General features: G+C 42.4%; 3 protein-coding genes across 3 annotated transcripts; all 3 read right to left on the bottom strand.

Annotated features, from left to right (window-relative positions):
- Positions 1-7,332: 7,332 nt before the first annotated feature.
- Positions 7,333-8,244, bottom strand: LOC114909351 (odorant receptor 131-2-like). The gene is made up of 2 exons (XM_029247925.1): positions 8,120-8,244; positions 7,333-7,994 (listed from the first exon to the last, which is right to left on the bottom strand). Exons 1-2 carry the CDS (start codon positions 8,172-8,174, stop codon positions 7,351-7,353), a joined length of 699 nt encoding a protein of 232 aa, XP_029103758.1. The 5' UTR covers positions 8,175-8,244; the 3' UTR covers positions 7,333-7,350.
- A 3,580-nt stretch (positions 8,245-11,824) lies between these two features.
- On the bottom strand, positions 11,825-12,739 carry LOC108929786 (odorant receptor 131-2-like). The gene has a single exon (XM_018744554.2). The coding sequence runs from the start codon at positions 12,689-12,691 to the stop codon at positions 11,825-11,827; it is 867 nt and encodes a 288-aa protein (XP_018600070.2). The 5' UTR covers positions 12,692-12,739.
- A 3,289-nt stretch (positions 12,740-16,028) lies between these two features.
- Positions 16,029-16,970, bottom strand: LOC108929784 (odorant receptor 131-2-like). Its single transcript, XM_018744553.2, has one exon. It carries the CDS (start codon positions 16,812-16,814, stop codon positions 16,029-16,031), a length of 786 nt encoding a protein of 261 aa, XP_018600069.2. The 5' UTR covers positions 16,815-16,970.
- Positions 16,971-18,509: the final 1,539 nt, after the last annotated feature.

Here is an 18,509-nt window from a genome sequence, read left to right on the forward strand (position 1 = left end):
ATCACGAGGAAGGACTGTTGTCCCTGATGAGATTGCACAAAGGTATGGGTGCTGAGGAGGGTCTTTTAAAGGGTGAGCAGTTAGTGAGGAACTGGAGTCAGGTGCTGTCAATTGGGTTGTGGACGTGAACGTGACACCAAGTACTGGCAGATATGGCAGGATTTTGTACCAATTGTACAGGAGAATGATAAGGACAAAGTACAGCAGAAAGAAAGAGTACAATTTATATGAAAGTCAAAACAAAAAGTGTAAACATGTTTTAATTGTTCTTAAAGACCTAAGGATGCAAAATGCAAAATTGCGAGTAATAAAAACCCATCATAAAGCATCTCCAACTATAAAAACTCAGTCTCCACCCCTGAAGGATGTTAAAAAATTCTGCAGAACATTAAAAGCCCCATCCAGATTATTGATACAAATTTGTACAATTACTCCAGTATCCTGTTCTTAAAATAAAACAAACAAACAATTGGTATATTTTGAATATCTAAAAATGCAAACTAAGAACCAAACTCTTTTTGATTAATGTAATTTCGCAGAGGTATTGCTGTAAAATGTGACCAGCGCACAAAAAAAAAAAAACTCACAGAATATTTCCAAAATTGTTGGGGCAGATATATGTCACGCGGAACACAGGGAGCCGGGACGGCTGAACCCAAGTGCAGTGTTGTTCGTCTGAAGTTGAGGGAAGAGGCAAGTTCTCAAAACCAGGGAGCTAGTGCAGAGTCAGGTGTTGTCGCTTGTGTTGTGGGCGTGGATGTGACAGTACCCCCCTCCCCACGAGTGGCTCCAGCTGCCCTGTGGCGCCTGGAAGGAGGGCAATCCTGAGGACAAGGCGCCGGTTTATCAGGATGTGCTTGATGGAAGTCAGCGATGAGCGATGGGTCCAGGATGTCGCAGGCTGGCACCCAGCTACGTTCTTCTGGGCCATACCCCTCCCAGTCCACCAGATAGTACAGCTCTCCACGCCTGCGTTGGGAAACAAGGAGGGCGCGAACGGTGTAGGTGTCCTCCTCTTCCACGTCGGGTGAGGGAGGAGTGGGTTCACCTTGGGTGGCCTGGAGAATGGAAGTACTGTAGGGCTTGAGAAGAGAAACATGAAACGGTTGATGTGCAAGTGTGGGGGTAACTGTAACCAGTACGTGACTGGGGTGATTTTCTTCAGGATTTTATAGGTACCAATGAACCGGGGGCTGAGCTTCTTGGAGGGCAATTGAAGGCGGATGTCCCTCGTGGATAACCATACCCGTTGCCCCGGCTGGAAGGATAAGGTGCGGCGGTGTCGGTCCGCCTGTTCTCTATACCGGCGGACGCTTTCTTGGAGGTGGTCTTTTACCGCCCGCCAGGCAGCCACTCTTTGCAGGTACCAGGAATCCACGGCCAGAACTTCTGAGGATGCAGGTTGCTAAGGGACCAATGAAGGCTGATAACCAAGGACGCACTGGAAAGGTGACAGGCCTGTAGAGGAGAGAGACAGGGAGTTATGGGCATATTCAGCCCATGGCAGGAAATGCGACCACTGGTCTTGTTCCTTCCCACAGTAGCTCCTCAGAAACCGGCCAAGGTCCTGGTTCAACCGCTCCACTTGTCCGTTGGCTTGTGGATGGTACCTGGACGTGAGGCTTACGGACATTCCGAGTTTCCACCAGAATGCCTTCCAGACCCTGGACACGAACTGAGGGCCCCGGTCGGAGACGATATCCTCGGGTAACCCGAAGAGCCGAAAGACATTCTGAAAAAGAAGCTCAGCCACGGTCATGGCAGTGGGAAGTCGGGGCAAAGGAAGCAGATGACATGACTTGAAGAATCGGTCCAGGATGACAAGGATTACTGTGTTACCATCTGAGGGTGGCAGGTCCGTGACAAAGTCCATCGCTACATGAGGCCAGGGCCTGGCTGGGACCGGAAGGGGCTCCAACACTCCTGCCGGTTTCTGATTCGGAGTCCTAGACTGGGCACATACCTCACAGGCCTCCACGAATTCTTGTACATCTTCCCGTAGACAGGCCACCAATACGTCTTCTCAAGGAGGGCCCCAGTCCGTCGAGCCCCCGGGTGACCTGCGGCTGGAGTGTCATGAGCCCAGTGGAGTATCTGGGAACGCATCCTGGGAGGAGCATACTCTTTGCCTTCGGGGGTGTCGGCTGGGTTGGGTTCCTCCTGTTGGGCCTGGTGGAGATCCTGTGTGAATTGCCAATGAACGGGAGCCACGAAGCAGGTGCTGGGCAGGATGGGTTCTGGCGAGTCAGGAGTCGGATCCTTGTCATAGAGATGAGACAAGGTGTCCGCTATGGTGTTCTTGGACCCTGGGCGGTAGGAGACAGTAACCCGGAACCTAGTAAAGAAGAGAGCCCACCGGGCTTGACGAGGGTTAAGCCTACGGGCAGCCTTAAGGTACTCCAGATTCCTATGGTCTGTGATGACCAAGAACGGATGAGTAGCCCCCTCCAACCAGTGTCTCCACTCTTCTAATGCCAGTTTAATGGCCAACAGTTCCCTGTTATCAATGTCATAATTTTGTTCTGCTAGTGACAATTTACGGGAAAAGTAAGCACATGGGAAGAGCTTGGCCAGGGTTCCCTGCCTCTGGGAAAGCACTGCCCCAACCCCCACGGTTGAGGCGTTTACCTCCACAACAAATGGCAGCGTTGGGTCTGGATGTTTCAGTATCGGGGCGGTGGTAAACCGGTGCTTAAGGTCTTGGAAGGCCATGCTGGCCTCTTTGGACCAGGAGAGATGGGACTGTTTGCCCTTGAGTAATGCGGTGAGAGGTGCCGCAACACTGCTAAACCCACGAATGAACCGCCGGTAAAAGTTAGCAAACCCCATGAACCGTTGAAGAGCCTTTACCATGGTTGGCTGGGGCCAATCCAGCACTGCCTGGACCTTATTTGGGTCCATCTCTACCCTGTGAGGGCCAAGAACGAACCCTAGGAAAGAAACCCGCTCTTGGTGAAACAGACACTTCTCACCTTTAACAAAGAGACCATTATCTAGGAGACGTCTGAGGACCTGTCTTACATAGTCGATGTGTCCGGCCATTGATGGCGAGAACACCAGGATATCATCTAGATACACGAGGACACACTGATTAACTAAATCACCTAAGACATGATTGACATTGGCTTGAAACACCGAGGGGGCATTGGCGAGTCCAAAGGGCATGACTAGGTACTCATAGTGATCCAGTGTGGTACTAAACGCAGTCTTCCACTCATCCCCCTCTCATATCCGGATGAGGTTATACGCACTTCGTAGATCTAACTTGGTAAAAACTCGTGCGCCACGTACCTGTTCGAGCGCGGCAGTGATCAGAGGCAGGGGATGCGGATACTTGATGGTGATGTCATTGAGACCGCGATAATCTATGCAAGGGTGAAGACCGCCATCTTTTTTTCCTACAAAGAAAAACCCAGCGGAGGCAGGAGAAGTGGATGGCCTGATAATACCCGAGTCTAGAGCCTCGGTTATATACGTCTCCATGGCCTTCTGCTCGGGTAAGGACAGTGGATAGACCTGACCCCTGGGAGGAGTCGTCCCGGGCAGAAGGTCGATGGCACAGTCCCATGGACGGTGTGGAGGCAGGGCGGATGCACAAGCCTTGCTAAATACCTCAGCGAAGTCAGCATAAGGCTCTGGTACCGTCAGAGGCCGTGAAGAGTCAGGGCTCTCGATAGACGTAGCTCGGCAAGGTGTCATAAGACAAGAGGAAGAGCACTGCTTTCCCCACGATACCAGTTCCCTGGAACTCCAGGAAAACACCGGGTTGTGCTTGGACAGCCAGGTGTAACCCAGAATCACCGGGATGTCAGGAGCCTGAATAATAAAACAGGAGATGGTCTCCATATGACAGGCCCCTGCCTGGAGACCGATCTCCACCGTTTTGGTGTCTACTACCCCGGTCCCTAGTGGTTGACCATCTAGCGCTTTCACGCGTAACGTGATCTCGCAGCTCTGTGTGGGAAGGCCGTGGGCTTCTGCAAAAGCGGCGTCCATAAAACAGCCAGCCGATCCTGAGTCTACGAGTGCGTGCGTAACAATCCGACGCGACTCTCATGTTAGGACAATAGGGACTGTGAGTTGAGAGACTGATTGGAAAGGTCTACACACCTGGGGTTGTCTAGCTTGAGATCCCCTTGCAACAGACCGCTTCGGACAGGCGGCCCAGTAATGCCCAACTCCCCCACAGTAAAGGCAAAGGCCCTCTGGAAAGCGTCGCTGCCTTTCTACAGGAGTCAGATGTCCACTTACAACCCTTAAGGGTGCGGGGTTATCTCTGGTGATTGGTGGAAGCTGTGGTGTGTGCTCACGGGCCAGATGATCCAGGGCGATCGCCCGTTGTATGCAGCGATCCAGCTCCTGTTCATCGGAGTGGGAGGCGGCCGGGAATTTCACCGATGGAGCATGGCGACATCTGATGGCGATCTCTGGAACTGCAAGAAGGTTCGCGTCTTTTTGGGCTCAGGTCTTACTTCTGGCTTTAGGATGCGTACGAGTGTGTCCAACTCCTTTAGCAGGTGTTGCGCTGCTGCTGGGTTCATGTGTTTAAGGGCGGAATCTTCTGTCACGCGGAACACAGGGAGCCGGGACGGCTGAACCCAAGTGCAGCGTTGTTCATCTGAAATTGAGGGAAGAGGCAAGTTCTCAAAACCAGGGACAGGCAACGGGTCGGTCGATCGGCGAACAGGACAGGAACGAGGATCCATGGACGTGGTCGGAAAATGAAGCAGGGAGTCAAAAAACCAGAGAACATGAACAGAGAATACAGCAAGTGTGTGCGCAAAGTAACGCGAGGAAGGGTGGTTGTCCTAAACGAGATTCCGCAACGGTCTTTATAGGGTGAGCGATTACTCAGGAGCTAGTGCAGAGTCAGGTGTTGTCGCTTGTGTTGTGGGCGTGGACGTGACAACATACTGGAATTGCTTCTAATTTAAAAAAAAAAAAAAGTTCAAATTTCAAATTCCATAAGCAATTATTTGCTTTTACGGCATTGTCCCATTACTTTATTTACATTTTTTTTTTGCATTTAAAATCGCAAAATCAAATTAACTTAAATGCAAATAAACTAGCAAAAACACAAATAGAATAGGAAACATGCGTTTATTGTTAATGGCAGTATTTCATTTGCTTATTTTTTTTACCGTTAATTTTTTATGATGGGTTTTTTATTCAGATTTTTCATTTTCAACCTGAATACTTTGAGTTCTATTGTGGAAGAGTAAAAATAAATTAACAATATCAGTTTTTGAGGGGAAAAATCTAACTGCAGTCATGCGTCACTTAACGACGTTTCGCTTAACGACTGACTGCATATGCGATGGTGGTCCCATAAGATTATAATGGAGCTGAAAAATTCTTATCAGTTAGTGACATCGTAGCCATCATAACGTTGCAGTGCAACATGTAATGTGTTCGTGGTAGTGCTGCTGTAAACAAACTACTGCGTTGCCAATAATATAAAAGTATAGCATAGACAATTATATACAGTACATAATAGTTGATAATGATAATTAACACCTATGTTACTGGTTTATGTATTTACCATACTGTACCTTTTATTGTTATTTTATAGTGTACTCTTTCTACTAATAAAAAGGTTTATTGTAAAACAGTACGTTGTCACGCAGTGTGCAGGGATCAGGAAAGCAGATTCAAGTGCTGATGCTAACTCGCTTTCTTTGTATCACGCGGGGTTGCACCCAGAGAACAGAGCAGAACAATCGACCTCAGAAGAGATAGGTGAGGAGGATGTCTCTCGGTTGGAGGTTCTGCAGCCACGTGCGTTGAAGTGGATGCTTTCATACTGTGTCTACTGATGCCTCTGCCCATGAGGTCACACCCCTAAAAACTACAAAATCCAACAGTTTTTCAGGGATTACTAAATTTTGATGTTGTTCAGTTCAGTGCACAGCATTTAGTGATACATTTGGAAAGGGGATTGCATTAAACCATCTGCTTCATTTTAGTCAAAGTGGAAAATTTTGCTTTTTTACTCTTCTTTAAGAATGAGTGCATGTTTTATTTCTGAATTCAGAGCACACAAATAGAATGAGGGACCATTTTTTTAATATAGCTCAATATGTGATAAAAGAAGCAACTGTGCTCCTGGTTTCAGGCCCAGAAACAAGAGTACCACACATATTGCTGTGCTGCCTACTGTCACTTTGTAATTTTGTCTACGCAATAGCTTCAGGCCACTGTGCACTGAACACTTTCACTGATGACTCTGATGAAGATGACAGCAGCAGGATGAATTCAGAGAAATACAAACTCATTTATTTCCAAATTCTTCTTCCATAAGTGTTTATGTTCCAATCCCTAGTGCCTGTCAATTCCTGTCTTTTGTTCTCAGGTCCAGGTTCCAGTCCGGTATTTTGAAGCCCCTCCATATTCAAGTTCCACTCACAGATTTGTGGTTCATGTTTCACGTTTGAGAGAACACACTGTGTGTCTCTGTGTCCTGTCTCTGTTTCACCTTTACTCTGTACTTTGCAGTTTGCACTGTGCACTTTCCGAATACACTCTGCACGTAGGGTCGTTATACTTTACTCATGTCTGGATGCAACAGAAACAAAGAGGGCGATGATATCAGCAGGACAAAAGTTTGGTATATAAAATATCTGCAACAATTTACTGACTTTTTTGACATACATATTTATTTAGCTTTACTTTTCCCAGTGCTTCTTGTCACCTCATTCAGAGTGGACTGAACACAGCGTACACTTTAGCTGACAAGTAATTGTGTTGTGAGATGTATCCTTAAAATAAATGGTTACCCTCAAAGGTCTTGCTCACAATAATTTGTTTTTATGCAGATTTCAATTATTTGTGTATGCAACATTGAATAATGTGAGGTTTTTATCCTGAATACTTTAGGAGGGTACTAGATTTCAGAAACAAGGTCCAATCTATTCTTCACAGAGGACTGTCTCTGCTACCATCAGTAAAAACTTCTCTGAGCTCTAGGCTTATATGGTAATCTGATAGCACCTTTCATCTCTGAATTCACACACACAGTGTCTAAACCGCTTGTCCCATTCAGTGTCGCGAGGAGCCGGAACCTAACCTGGCAACACAGGGCGTAAGGCTGAAGGGGGAGGGGACACACCCAGGACGGGACACCAGTCCGTCGCAAGGCACCCCAAGCGGGACTCGAACCCCAGACCCACCGGAGAGCAGGACCCGGTCCAACCCACTGCACCACCGCACCCGGCCTACTCTGAATTCACGGTCACTGGAAATTTCTATGATCAATACATAATAGCATATGCATAGTGAAATTAATGCAGGAATGACCAAATGATTTCTGTTTTATTATAACTTCTTTTTTATTTTTGTTACTTTAGTTTTTCAGTTTACTGATCTGACTTTTCCACTACACACTGAAAAGTACTTTTTAAAATATGAGACAAATTTTTGGTCTCTAATCCCATATATAAATGGAGTTAAAAATCGTGGTAAGATATTTGTTATAAAATAATTTGAAAACAATATTTTACCTCTGTCATTGGGGAAGAGTGGGAGAAGAATTAATTCCAACAAAGGACTAATATAAGACATCATACAGAACAGTAACTGTACACCATGCAGTAAAATGGTGTTCTGAGCCTTTTTAGCAGAAACTGGATCAGTGGTAGCAGTTTTAGCAGCGAAAAAAACTCTGAAATAGGTGTAGATCAGTGTAATCCACACAAAAGACAGGAGAAGTACATTTACTGCAACGGCTTTTTCTAAATGATAGGATGTATTGTATATAGCCAAAGGGTAACACAACATCCTGGAGGTGAAAATAGTTAGTGGTCGAGTCAGGAACACAATGACAATATCAGCCAGTTCAGGGATAAATGTCACAGTCCAGATAAGAATAATGAGAATGTAGGTCCTTCTCACGGTGCAGATCTGTGAGTGACGCAGGGGCTTACAGATAGCGATGTAGCGTTCAACTGCCATCCCAGCCAGAGTCAAGGGAGTGTTCTTATGGGTCATAGATCCCACTAGTAGTAGAACACAGCAGACTGACACATTTATCAATGGCATGGTATAGATTACAACATGTAAAGTAACTGTTATGCAAAGCATAATCATGTCATTGATCACCAGGTGAATATACAGTATGTACCTTGATTCCATGTAAAAAACTGGACTCCTGGAGAAGATGAACACAAAACTTCCATTAATGTAATTGATTATGATGCCAAAGGATACAACAATGAAGTTTTTCATGAAAGCATCTTTAGAATCTACAGTCCTGGATAGATCCTCAGTGGAGTTCATTATCACCAGGCTTTGCAATGTTTCCTGCAATGATAAAGAAGTAAAATATTTCAGTGTGATCAAATGTAATACATTTCAATGTAAAAACTAGCCAGTATAACATTTTTCTTCAGTTTTGTTCACTATTTAATTATTGGTTTATTAATTTAATTTATTTTTTTTTAACAGGAAAAAAATTACTTAGTGTCCAATATTTTATTTTCAAATTAAATGTTATAGCTAAGATACTACAGAAACAACTTACTTGAGATGGGTTTCAACAGTCATCTGCTAGAGACATAGAGTTGCTGCTTTATATAGACAAATCATATTAGTGTGAATGTTTGCGCATGCGTGTATATGAGGTAATACAAGAGGGAAAACTAAGATTGGCAGAGAGTGAAATTTGCTGGAATAAGATTAATGATCTTTGAAACAAATGGACACGTAATCTCAAGATACTCAAATGTTTTCTCACTGTTAGGTTGTTTTTATTTACAAAACCCACACTACATTTAAATGAAATAAACCTCTGTTTTGATATTATAAACTGCATTTATTATGGGGGTAAAATCTGTGAAAAGCAATACACCGGAGAAACATGAGATTTGATATATTTAATAAATATGCTCCTCTACTTAAGATGGTTTGACTGCTTAAATTGGCACAGCAACACTACCCAACAGGCATTCTCCCCCTTATCCATCCCTTTCAGCCCCCACTTACATCTTTCTCACAATTCCCACTATTTACAAGTAACATCTGTTCCCACTCAAACAATGTTCCTCAGCAACTCCCACATCCAGGGATGGGAGTTCTGTTGTGCAGTCCTGAATAAGCAATATGGAGTTTATTGTGTACATGTGCAGTTGTGGTGCCTGCTGAATATTTGTCAGGATGAGGCAAAACATTTCTAATTAAAATGAACATATAATAATAATAATACCTGTGTGAATTATATCGAAATGTGAAGAATGCAAGAATAGCAACACTTGATAAGATAATGCAATTACATGTAGTGCATGTCATTTTTTTCGAGAACGGTCAGAACAGTTTGAAGTTCAGCACATTGCTGTAAATATAGCCCTTAGCAAGAGGGAAGCAATAAGAGAACCACCAGCTTGAGAATTTGTCATATATTTGCAGGTGAGGCTTGCAGGACTGGATCATGGTGCTGTTGACTGCTTACAAGCAACTACTGCTGAGGGTTGTTTTTGACCCTGTGGCTGTGGGTCAAGATGTGTGAACACTGGAATGACCAATATGCCACATCCTGGATGCTTTCACGTTGGTCAAGACATTCACTTATGAAGCGTTTTGAAGAGATCTGAAGAGCTGTAAGAGATTTTTGTTCATTTTGGATTTCCAGATTATTTCCCCCTCCTTCTACCGACCCACCCACACACGTACACACACACACACACATTGACTGAAACTGCTCATCCCGAGCAGGGTTGCGGCGAGCCGGAGCCTAACCCAGCAACACACAGCCCAAGGCTGGAGGGGGAGGGGACACACCCAGGGTCAGACGCCAGCCTGTTGTAAGGCACCCCAAATGGGACTCAAACCACAGACCCACCAGAGAGCAGGCACAGGCCAAATCCGCTGCACTGTCACGCCCCCTCCTTCTAAACCAGTGATATAAGGCCCCTTGACCATCCACTGAAAGCTAATGTCCTTCTCCCTAACCTGTAGACTTCAGGTGGAGAGCCCTAACTACAGTGCCTATTGTGACCCTTAAGTTCACGTAATTCTTTAGCCAATGCTTCAACCCTAAAGTCGGCTTAACTGTTATGTTGAATTGGAGCAACCCTGAGATACAAACGTGGATCCTACTGGCTTTGGGGAAAGCACTGAGGACTTTTGTTGAAAGAATATTCCTCATTACTGCATTCATTTTAGGATATGCAGATGTTGGTAATTCCTTTACTGCCTCTTCCCAATGTGTATGCATTAAAAAGAAGGACGCACTGAATTTCATTTTCTTAGATGAAGAGTGATGTACAGTTAAATGTGCAACGTCTTGGTTGAAATAAGGGGGGTTGTTCTTGAAAGTGAAACAACCTTGTCTGTACACTATTGTTGTTTGTTTATAATTTATTACATTTTGTTAGTTGCATGGAACACCCAAATACTGGCAGATATGGCAGGATTTCGTACCAGTTGTACAGTCCTGGAGAATGACAAGGACAAAGTACAGCAGAAGAAAAAAAAGAGTACAATTTATATGAAAGTCAAGACAAAAAGAGTAAACATGTTTTAATTGTTCTTAAAGACCTAAGGATGCAAAATGCCAGATTGCAAGTAATAAAAATCCATTATAAAGCATTCCCAACTATAAAAAAACTCAGTCTCCACTCATGAAGGATGTTAAAAAATTCTGCTGAACATTAAAAGCCCAATCCAGATTATAAATACAAAATCATACAAATCCTCCAGTATCCTGTTTTTAAAATAAAGCAAAGAGATAAGCAATTGGTATATGCTGAATATTTAAAAATGCAAAGAACCAAACTCTCTTTGATTAATGTGATGTAGCAGGGTTATTTCTATGACACATGTGGCCTCCTGAATACCTCCTGCCTACTGCTGCAATTGTGTTTTCAAACTTGCATTATAGTTTACACCACAGTGTACAAAAAAAATCACAGAATATTTCCAAAATTTTTGAGGCAGATGTACTGGAATTGCTTCTAATTTAAAAAAAGTTAAGATTTCAAATTCCATAAGCGATTTTTGGCTTTTACTGCATTGTCCCATTACTTTATTTACTTTTTTGCATTTAAAATCTCAAAATCAAATTAACTTGAATACAAATAAACTAGCAAAAACACAATTGGAATAGGAAACATGCATTTATTGTTAATGGCTGTTTTTTTTAGTTGCTTATTTTTTACTGTTAATTTTTTATGATGGGTTTTTTTATTCAGATTTTTCATTTACAACCTGAATACTTTGAGTTCAGTTGTGAAAGATTAAAAATAAATTAACAATATCAGTTTTTGAGGGGAAAAAATCTAAATACAGTCATGCGCCACTTAATGACGTTTCGCTTAACGACTGACTGCATATACGACGGTGGTCCCATACGATTATAATAGAGCTGAAAACTTTCTATCGACTCGTGACATCGTAGCCGTTGTAACGTCATAGCGCAACATGTTACATGTTCGTGGTGGTGCTACTGTAAACAAACCTACTGCGTTGCCAATAGTATAAAAGTATAGCACATACAATTATGTACAGTACATAATAGTTGATAATGATAATTAACACCTATGTTACTGGTTTATGTATTTACTATACTGTACTTTTTATCATTATTTTGCAGTGTACTTTTTCTACTAAGAAAAAAGTTTACTGTGAAACAGTTTGCTGTGTTAAGCCAGCAGCAGCATCATAAATCTCATGTTTATCGCGTCTCTTGACTGCATTGAGGCTATCCCATCTAGGTTTGTATAAGTACACTCTAGGGTGTTCACACGACGAAATCTCCTACTGACACATTTCTTAGAATGTATCCCCGTCATTAAGCAACCCATGTCTGTACCACAAAATGAATAAATTAATGCTAATGATGAACATTGGTGGATGGATGCACTTTTTTTGCAGTAACTGACAAATACCTTATCCAGTATTTCCGAAACTTCTCGTCTCTGAAGCCATAGATCATTGGACTTAGAAAACGTGGAATGATGTAGACCAGCAGAAAGTTGATGTAACGTATCTCCAGGCTGTACTGGGGGAACAGCTGAATGAGCGGAGCCTGCATGGAGGGCACGACAAAGGCCAGCATGCACAGCAGCAGCTGCACGACGTGAAGCAGCACCGTGTTTCTTGCCCTTTTCACTGACAGCAGGTCGCCGGATGCTGCCCTCGCCACCAGCACCATCTTACAGTAGGTGTAGAACAGAGTGAAGAAAACAAAGGAGAGGAAAACTGTGTCGAAGACAAGGTTCTTCAAGTAGATGGACTGACCGCTGAACAGGATCGAGTGGTCGCAGAAAATGGAGGAATGGAAAAGGCTAAGGGGCTTCGTGGCCAGGGTGACAAAGAGATCTGTCAGTGGCATGGATGCTGAGAGCAAGAGGATCGTACCTATCAGCCTCAGAGTGCGTGTCACAGTGCAAACCTGGCTGTAGTGTAGGGGGTGGCAAATGGCCCCGTAACGCTCTACGGCCATGCCAGCCAAAATCAGAGGTGTACAGCGTGTGGTCAGTACAGCCACCATCACAAGGAGGCAGCAGACTGAAGCGTGGATCTTGAAGAAGACGTAGCTTACCACGTAGAGCGCCGTAACCAGGCTCAGCTGGATAGCATCGTTGATGACCATTGAGATGAACATGATGTAGCGTGGCTCCTCATGAAAGAAGCTGTGCTTCAGGAAGGTGCCCACCATGCTGCTGTTGATCCCATTCAGCACCAGCCATACCAGCATAGCCACAACATTTTTGGTCAGTGCTGCAGCAAAGCTGTCTTTTGGAATGGTGGCCAGTTGTTGAGGTGTGACAGTCATATTCAGGAGAGTGACTGAAGAATTCATGTTTTACCTTGGAAAACAGAAGATTCATTTAATGTCCGTATAAAAAATGTAGCATGTCTATTAAACATCCGTAATTTATATTAAACATCCATGTATGTATAATAATTTTCACATCACGTGTTGCCATGGTGGAATTTGGCGGTCCAAATCTGATTTCTGACAGAAGAGAGAAGAAAAAGAGGAAACGTGTATTATGATTTATCTGTTCTCCTTTCTGCATAGCATATTAGTACATTATACAATATAAAAAGTAAAAATCACTAATATAAAGGCAAACACATTTCATTACATTAAAAGAAGAATCAATTAAAAAAACAAAGATGCTGGAATTTGAATTCATAAAAATTAGTTATAGTCTGGCTCCTTTCTGTATAGGCGTTAAGAATATAAAATAATACATTCTCTATTATTTAGGAAATCGTAAAGCATATAAACAGTTATTGCACTATATAGAAAAAATCTGAAGGCTTGAAGTATTTCAAGGTGACAACATTCAAGTTTATTGAGGCCAAGGCGACCAGACTCTTCACTTACCTTCTGCTGATCGTCTGTCTCACTGAGGCAGAACTTCAGCCTTTTAAAGTCTGCCCTGTAATTATGTGTTATTGATTAAGATGTTGTGGTTCATTTCAGAGATGATGAAGTAATGAGTATCTGGAGACCAGGGTCGTGTTCCATTTGGGAGGCCCAAGTGTATTGGGAGGTTTGTTTTAATGCTTATTTGCCAAATTTCCATTATCATTTGTTATAATGGGGGGGTGTGGTGGTGCAGCGGGTTTGGCAGGAGCCTCCTGTGTGGTGGGTCTGGGGTTTGAGCCCTGCCTGGGGTGCCCTGCGGCAGACTGGTGTCCCGTCCTGGGTGTGTCCCCTGCCCCTCCAGCCTTGCGTCCCAAGGTTCTCGGTTCTGGGTCCGTTGTGGTGGAATGACCTTCCCCTTTCACTCAGAACTGCGGAAACTCTGTCTATTTTCAAGAAGGGTCTGAAAACTCACCTTTTCCAGATCCACTTCGCCCAAGATCTCTCCAGCTCAGTTACGGTGTGACTGTTCACGCATCGTAACTCCATAAGCGTTCCAGATACAACCTTTATTCAGCCACTACTCTGGCATTGTACTTGCTTATTTGTGTATCTTATAATATTAAAAAAAAAAAAAAATTGGTGGGAGGGTATCAGGATTTGTCTATCCTGTGTTTTATGCACCTACATGAACGATGAACCTCGGTGCAGCAAGTGGTAGGTGACAAACTAGGTTTGCTTGAGACCTTCTTGTCTGCAGCTATGTCTCCTTCCCTTAATGTAATGCATAAATTGTACTTTTGCTGAGATGTACGTCGCTTTGGACAAAAGCGTCTGCTAAATGAATAAATGTAAATGTAAATGTAAATGTGTTGCTGGGTTAGGCTCCTATTCACTGCAGCCCTGCTCGGGACAAGTGGTTGCAGACATTGAGTGTGTGCGGTTTGTTATAATGGCTCTCTTTGTCTGAAGAGTGCTGAAGATATGTGAGCATTTTCACAGAGGTATCTGTGAAAACCTAATCTGGAGCAACGGTAAAATCATACAGTTGGTGTAATTTAATTGTTCGTACATTTACATTTATTCATTTCACAGACGCTTTTCTCCAAAGCACCGTACATCTCATAGAAAATACAATTTATGCATTACATTAGGAAAAAGAGACATTGTTGCAGATGTGTGATTCTTAAGTGCAGCTTGTTTCCTTCACCATATGCATGTGCATCACACAAGTAGCTGCATAAAACTTTACCAGAATTTCGCCGATTCCTAATCACCTTCCTAGTAGTTTTTTTTTTTTTGAGATACATATAAACATTTACGTTACGCTGCAGGAGTGGCTCTGTAAAGGATTGATCTGAGCCTGATCACGATCATGAACATTTATACCTTACATGAACTTAAGAGATCCTGGGCGAAGTGAGTCCGGAAGAGGTGAGTTTTAAGACCCTTTTTAAATGTGGACAAAGATCCAGCAGTTCTGAGTGAGAGGGAGAGGTCGTTCCACCTCAACGGAGCCAGAACCGAGAACCTCCGTGCTTTACCTTTCGTGCTAGGGACCACCAAGCGGGCTTATGTGGAAGGGCGTAGCAGTCTGGCTGGCATGTAGCAAAATATCAAGTCTTGTAGATATCTGGGAGCAGTTCTTTTGATGCATTTGTAGGCCATAACCAGGGTCTTAAATCATAAAATGCAGGATAAATAGAGTACAGCAAAGTACACAGTCAGAGTACACTCCTGGGTGCCACAAACCATTTCTGATGTGTCCAGCTATGAATCACAGCAGTTATATTTATATATATCTCCATTCACACAGGTTTGGACTTTGCTAATATTTTCTTATTGATGGCATTCTGTCAGGGTAAAAGTTAGGGTGCAAGGTTTCACTATAAGTACAACTGGTTCCAGGTTAAGGACAACTGATACCCAACACATATTTTTTTACAATTGCATTTATTCATTCATTTACACTTTTCTCCAAAGCAACTTACAATGTTAAGGTTACAGTTAACACAAGCTTATACTATTTACCCATTTATACAGCAGGGTAATTTTACTAGAGCAGCTTAGGGTAAGTACTTTACTCAAGGGTACAACAGCTGTAGGGGGGATCCAACCTGCAGCCTTTGGGTTCAAAGGCAGCAGTTCTAACTATTATGCTACCAGCTTCCCCTATGTGCGGTACTTTTTATGTATGGAGGATCTCAGCAATGATTTTTCTTTTGACATAAAATTTTAATTTGTTTTGCACAATGGGCTTCAACAATGGCAACTTATTGCTTCTGAGTAATATTGTAATCTGCTATCCTTTGTAAAAATGTATAATTTTTTACAATATCCCTGTTTTTGCCTTTCTTAATCTGTGTATGGCACAATCACCCAATAATGCTGTCGTTAAAGCAAGTAAGTAAATAAATAAATAATTAAAGAAATCAGTAAAAAGTATGCACTTCTGTGACATGACTCCAAATAAGGACTTAACTGATTGAAGCAGAGTATTAGAAATTGCAATAGTGTGTTAAAAATGTTTTACAGACAAGAAAGGGACAAACTTTATTGTACAGAAATATACTAACCTTAAAAACAATGCAATTATAATTTGAAATTATTTCACAGAATATGTTTAGCTTTATAAAAAAAAAAAACTATTAAATTGTACAACATTTTGACAGGTCATATTTCTATGTTATATTCCCATTACTGTCAAACAATTTATTCATCCCATTTTATTCTCCTGTGTTCTGATGTGCAGTACATTACCAGGATTGACTGTATGTTTGTGACAAATAAAATCTCTCTTCAAGTATTTAGAAAATGTTTTGTCTCGGACTCCATAGATGATGGGGCTGAGGAATCGAGGAAGGATAAACACGGTTAGGTAGGTGGCGTAGCGAATTTCTGAAGAGCGGCTTGGTAAGGCCGTGCTGACGACAATCTCTATGCTGGAGGAGACGTAGGAGAGCATGCACATAAAGAGCTGCACCCCGTGGAGCAGGATGGTCTTCCTGGCCCTCTGGGCTGAAACTTTCTTTGTGGACAGAGCCTTGGCAGCATACATCACCCGCAGGTAGGTGTACACCAAGGTGAGAAACACCAAGGAGAAATACAGGGCATCGAACACCTGCCTCCTGTAACTCAGTCTGGGGTCCCTGAACACGTTCTGTCGGATACAGAAGACTGAAGTGCGGAAAAAGGCGATGGACTCCGTAGCCAAAGTAACGAACAGGTCAGCTATGTCCGGGGTAACGCACAGGAACCAGGTGAAACCAATGAGCATGTAGGTCCATTTCACCGTGCAAATCTGGGAGTGGCGCAAAGGGTTGCAGACGGCAATGTATCGCTCTATAGCCATGCCAGCAAGGTTAATGGGTGTGCTCCTTGTGGTGAAGACAGCCACTAGGATGAAAAAACAGCAGAACGACACGTTGATGGTGTAGACGATGTAGCTGAGCAAGAAGATGGTTACTGTAACGGTGAGCTGGATGGCATCGCTGATAACCATGTGAATGAAGAGGATATAGCGAGGGTCCTTGTAAAATACCTGGTGTTTGAAGAAGGTGATGACAGCACTGCCATTTACACAACTGAGGCAGAACCAGACAAACACAACAAGAAAGTTTTTCAGAAAGGCTGTGCCAAATGAGTCCCTGGCCAGTGCTTGTGTCAAATTGTTGTACTGTACATCCAGTACCGTAGAGTTCATTGTTCTTCTTGTGGGGGTCAAAGGCCTGAAGGGGCAAGATTCTCATGAAGTTTCCAAATGATTGTCTCGTCTTCTAAAAATTAAACACTATAATAAACAGTATGCGGTGCATGACATTTAGAAACCTAATAATAGAAATCTACTTTTTGTATGATGCTAACAGTCACAAAGGAAGTAAATGCCCAGTTTTATAACTGGTGTTTGGTGAAATAGCCTGAAATAGGTTTTCTGAAAAAAAAAACTGGGTTTAATAGAACTCTTCAACAGAGATCCTTCGAATTCCTTCAGAAATCAACACTTACCGGTGCAATTTCAAACACAGTTGCCAAAATAGCATAATACCGAGAAACTTTATTTCAAACATCAAAGATCGGAACCATGTCAAATGTTTTATTATTAAATTTGACTGTAAATTGTGGGAAAAATTAAATGGTGCTTATTTTAAACAAGGAAACTCAGTATATAAAAGTATTCAAATTAGTACTTCATACTAAAAACGATTTACCAAACTAACAAACGGTACTTATGTACACGTCCATTTCCATTCCATTGATATGACATATAGTAATTACTTTTATTACCTTTAAATCAATACAAATTCTTATGTGATACGTTGGCGAAACGGAATATTTATAGCTCATAAGATTCCAGTAGGCCTAAGTAAATATAATGAAAAGTAACCTGTTGCAATTAATTTTCGTTTAGTTCAAATATGGTAGATATTTACATTTATTCATTTCATGGACACTTTTCATCAACAAAAGACTTACAGCATTAAGCTGCTGACAATTTTTTACTAAATTATGCAACTGGGTCATTTTTACTGGAGTAATTTAAACTAAGTACCTTGCGCAGATGTGGTGGGTTTCAAATCTGTGACCTTTTGGTCCAAAATCACCAGCTCTAATATTACACTTCGTTCTGCCTAAGCACATACTTAGTGTTTATTTGTGTAACTTACCTCTGTTGGTCTGATCAGAATAACAATGCCTCTACCTACATTTCTAGTTCTGTGAAAAGTAACAAGATTTATGAAAAACACCAGGATTATTCATTGTATATGGAGCACCTGATCATCCTAGTTCTACCTAGACTATTCAGTCAGAAAAGGTTGTTAGATGAAAACTTACCTTATTCCTACCTACTTGCACTGGTGATGGTGTGCAAGTCCGTTATGTATATAAATGTACTTTCCAGGCCATAATTGAATTTGCTGCCATTGAAAAGGTGTCTGTAATTGATACCCTGGGATTGATGTCATCAGTTCCCTTTAGAAGTGCACAGTGACCTTTCAAAAACAACGCAGACTTGGAAAAAAAAAAAAAAGTCCAAAGAGATTCATTATCGTCAGCATTCGTGAGCTGTTTTGTCAAGAAGCAGGCCTCTGACTGGTATCTAAAGAAAGCAAATCCCAATTTATGAAATATTTCTATGAAAGATGTTACATTTGGTGGGAAGGAGGCTTCAGTTTCTACAGTTCACAGTGGATTTCTT

Source organism: Scleropages formosus, chromosome 22 (assembly GCF_900964775.1).
Source record: "Scleropages formosus chromosome 22, fSclFor1.1, whole genome shotgun sequence".
Taxonomy (NCBI): Eukaryota; Metazoa; Chordata; class Actinopteri; order Osteoglossiformes; family Osteoglossidae; genus Scleropages; species Scleropages formosus.

Bases quoted from the DNA above. Each gene is read 5' to 3' on its own strand.
- LOC108929786 (XM_018744554.2), bottom strand. From the start codon at position 12,691: ATGCTGGTATGGCTGGTGCTGAATGGGATCAACAGCAGCATGGTGGGC.
- LOC114909351 (XM_029247925.1), bottom strand. From the start codon at position 8,174: ATGGAAGTTTTGTGTTCATCTTCTCCAGGAGTCCAGTTTTTTACATGG. The intron at 7,995-8,119 runs GTACATACTGTA...TTCTACTACTAG, and splicing joins GTTTTTTACATGGAATCAAG to TGGGATCTATGACCCATAAG.
- LOC108929784 (XM_018744553.2), bottom strand. From the start codon at position 16,814: ATGGTTATCAGCGATGCCATCCAGCTCACCGTTACAGTAACCATCTTC.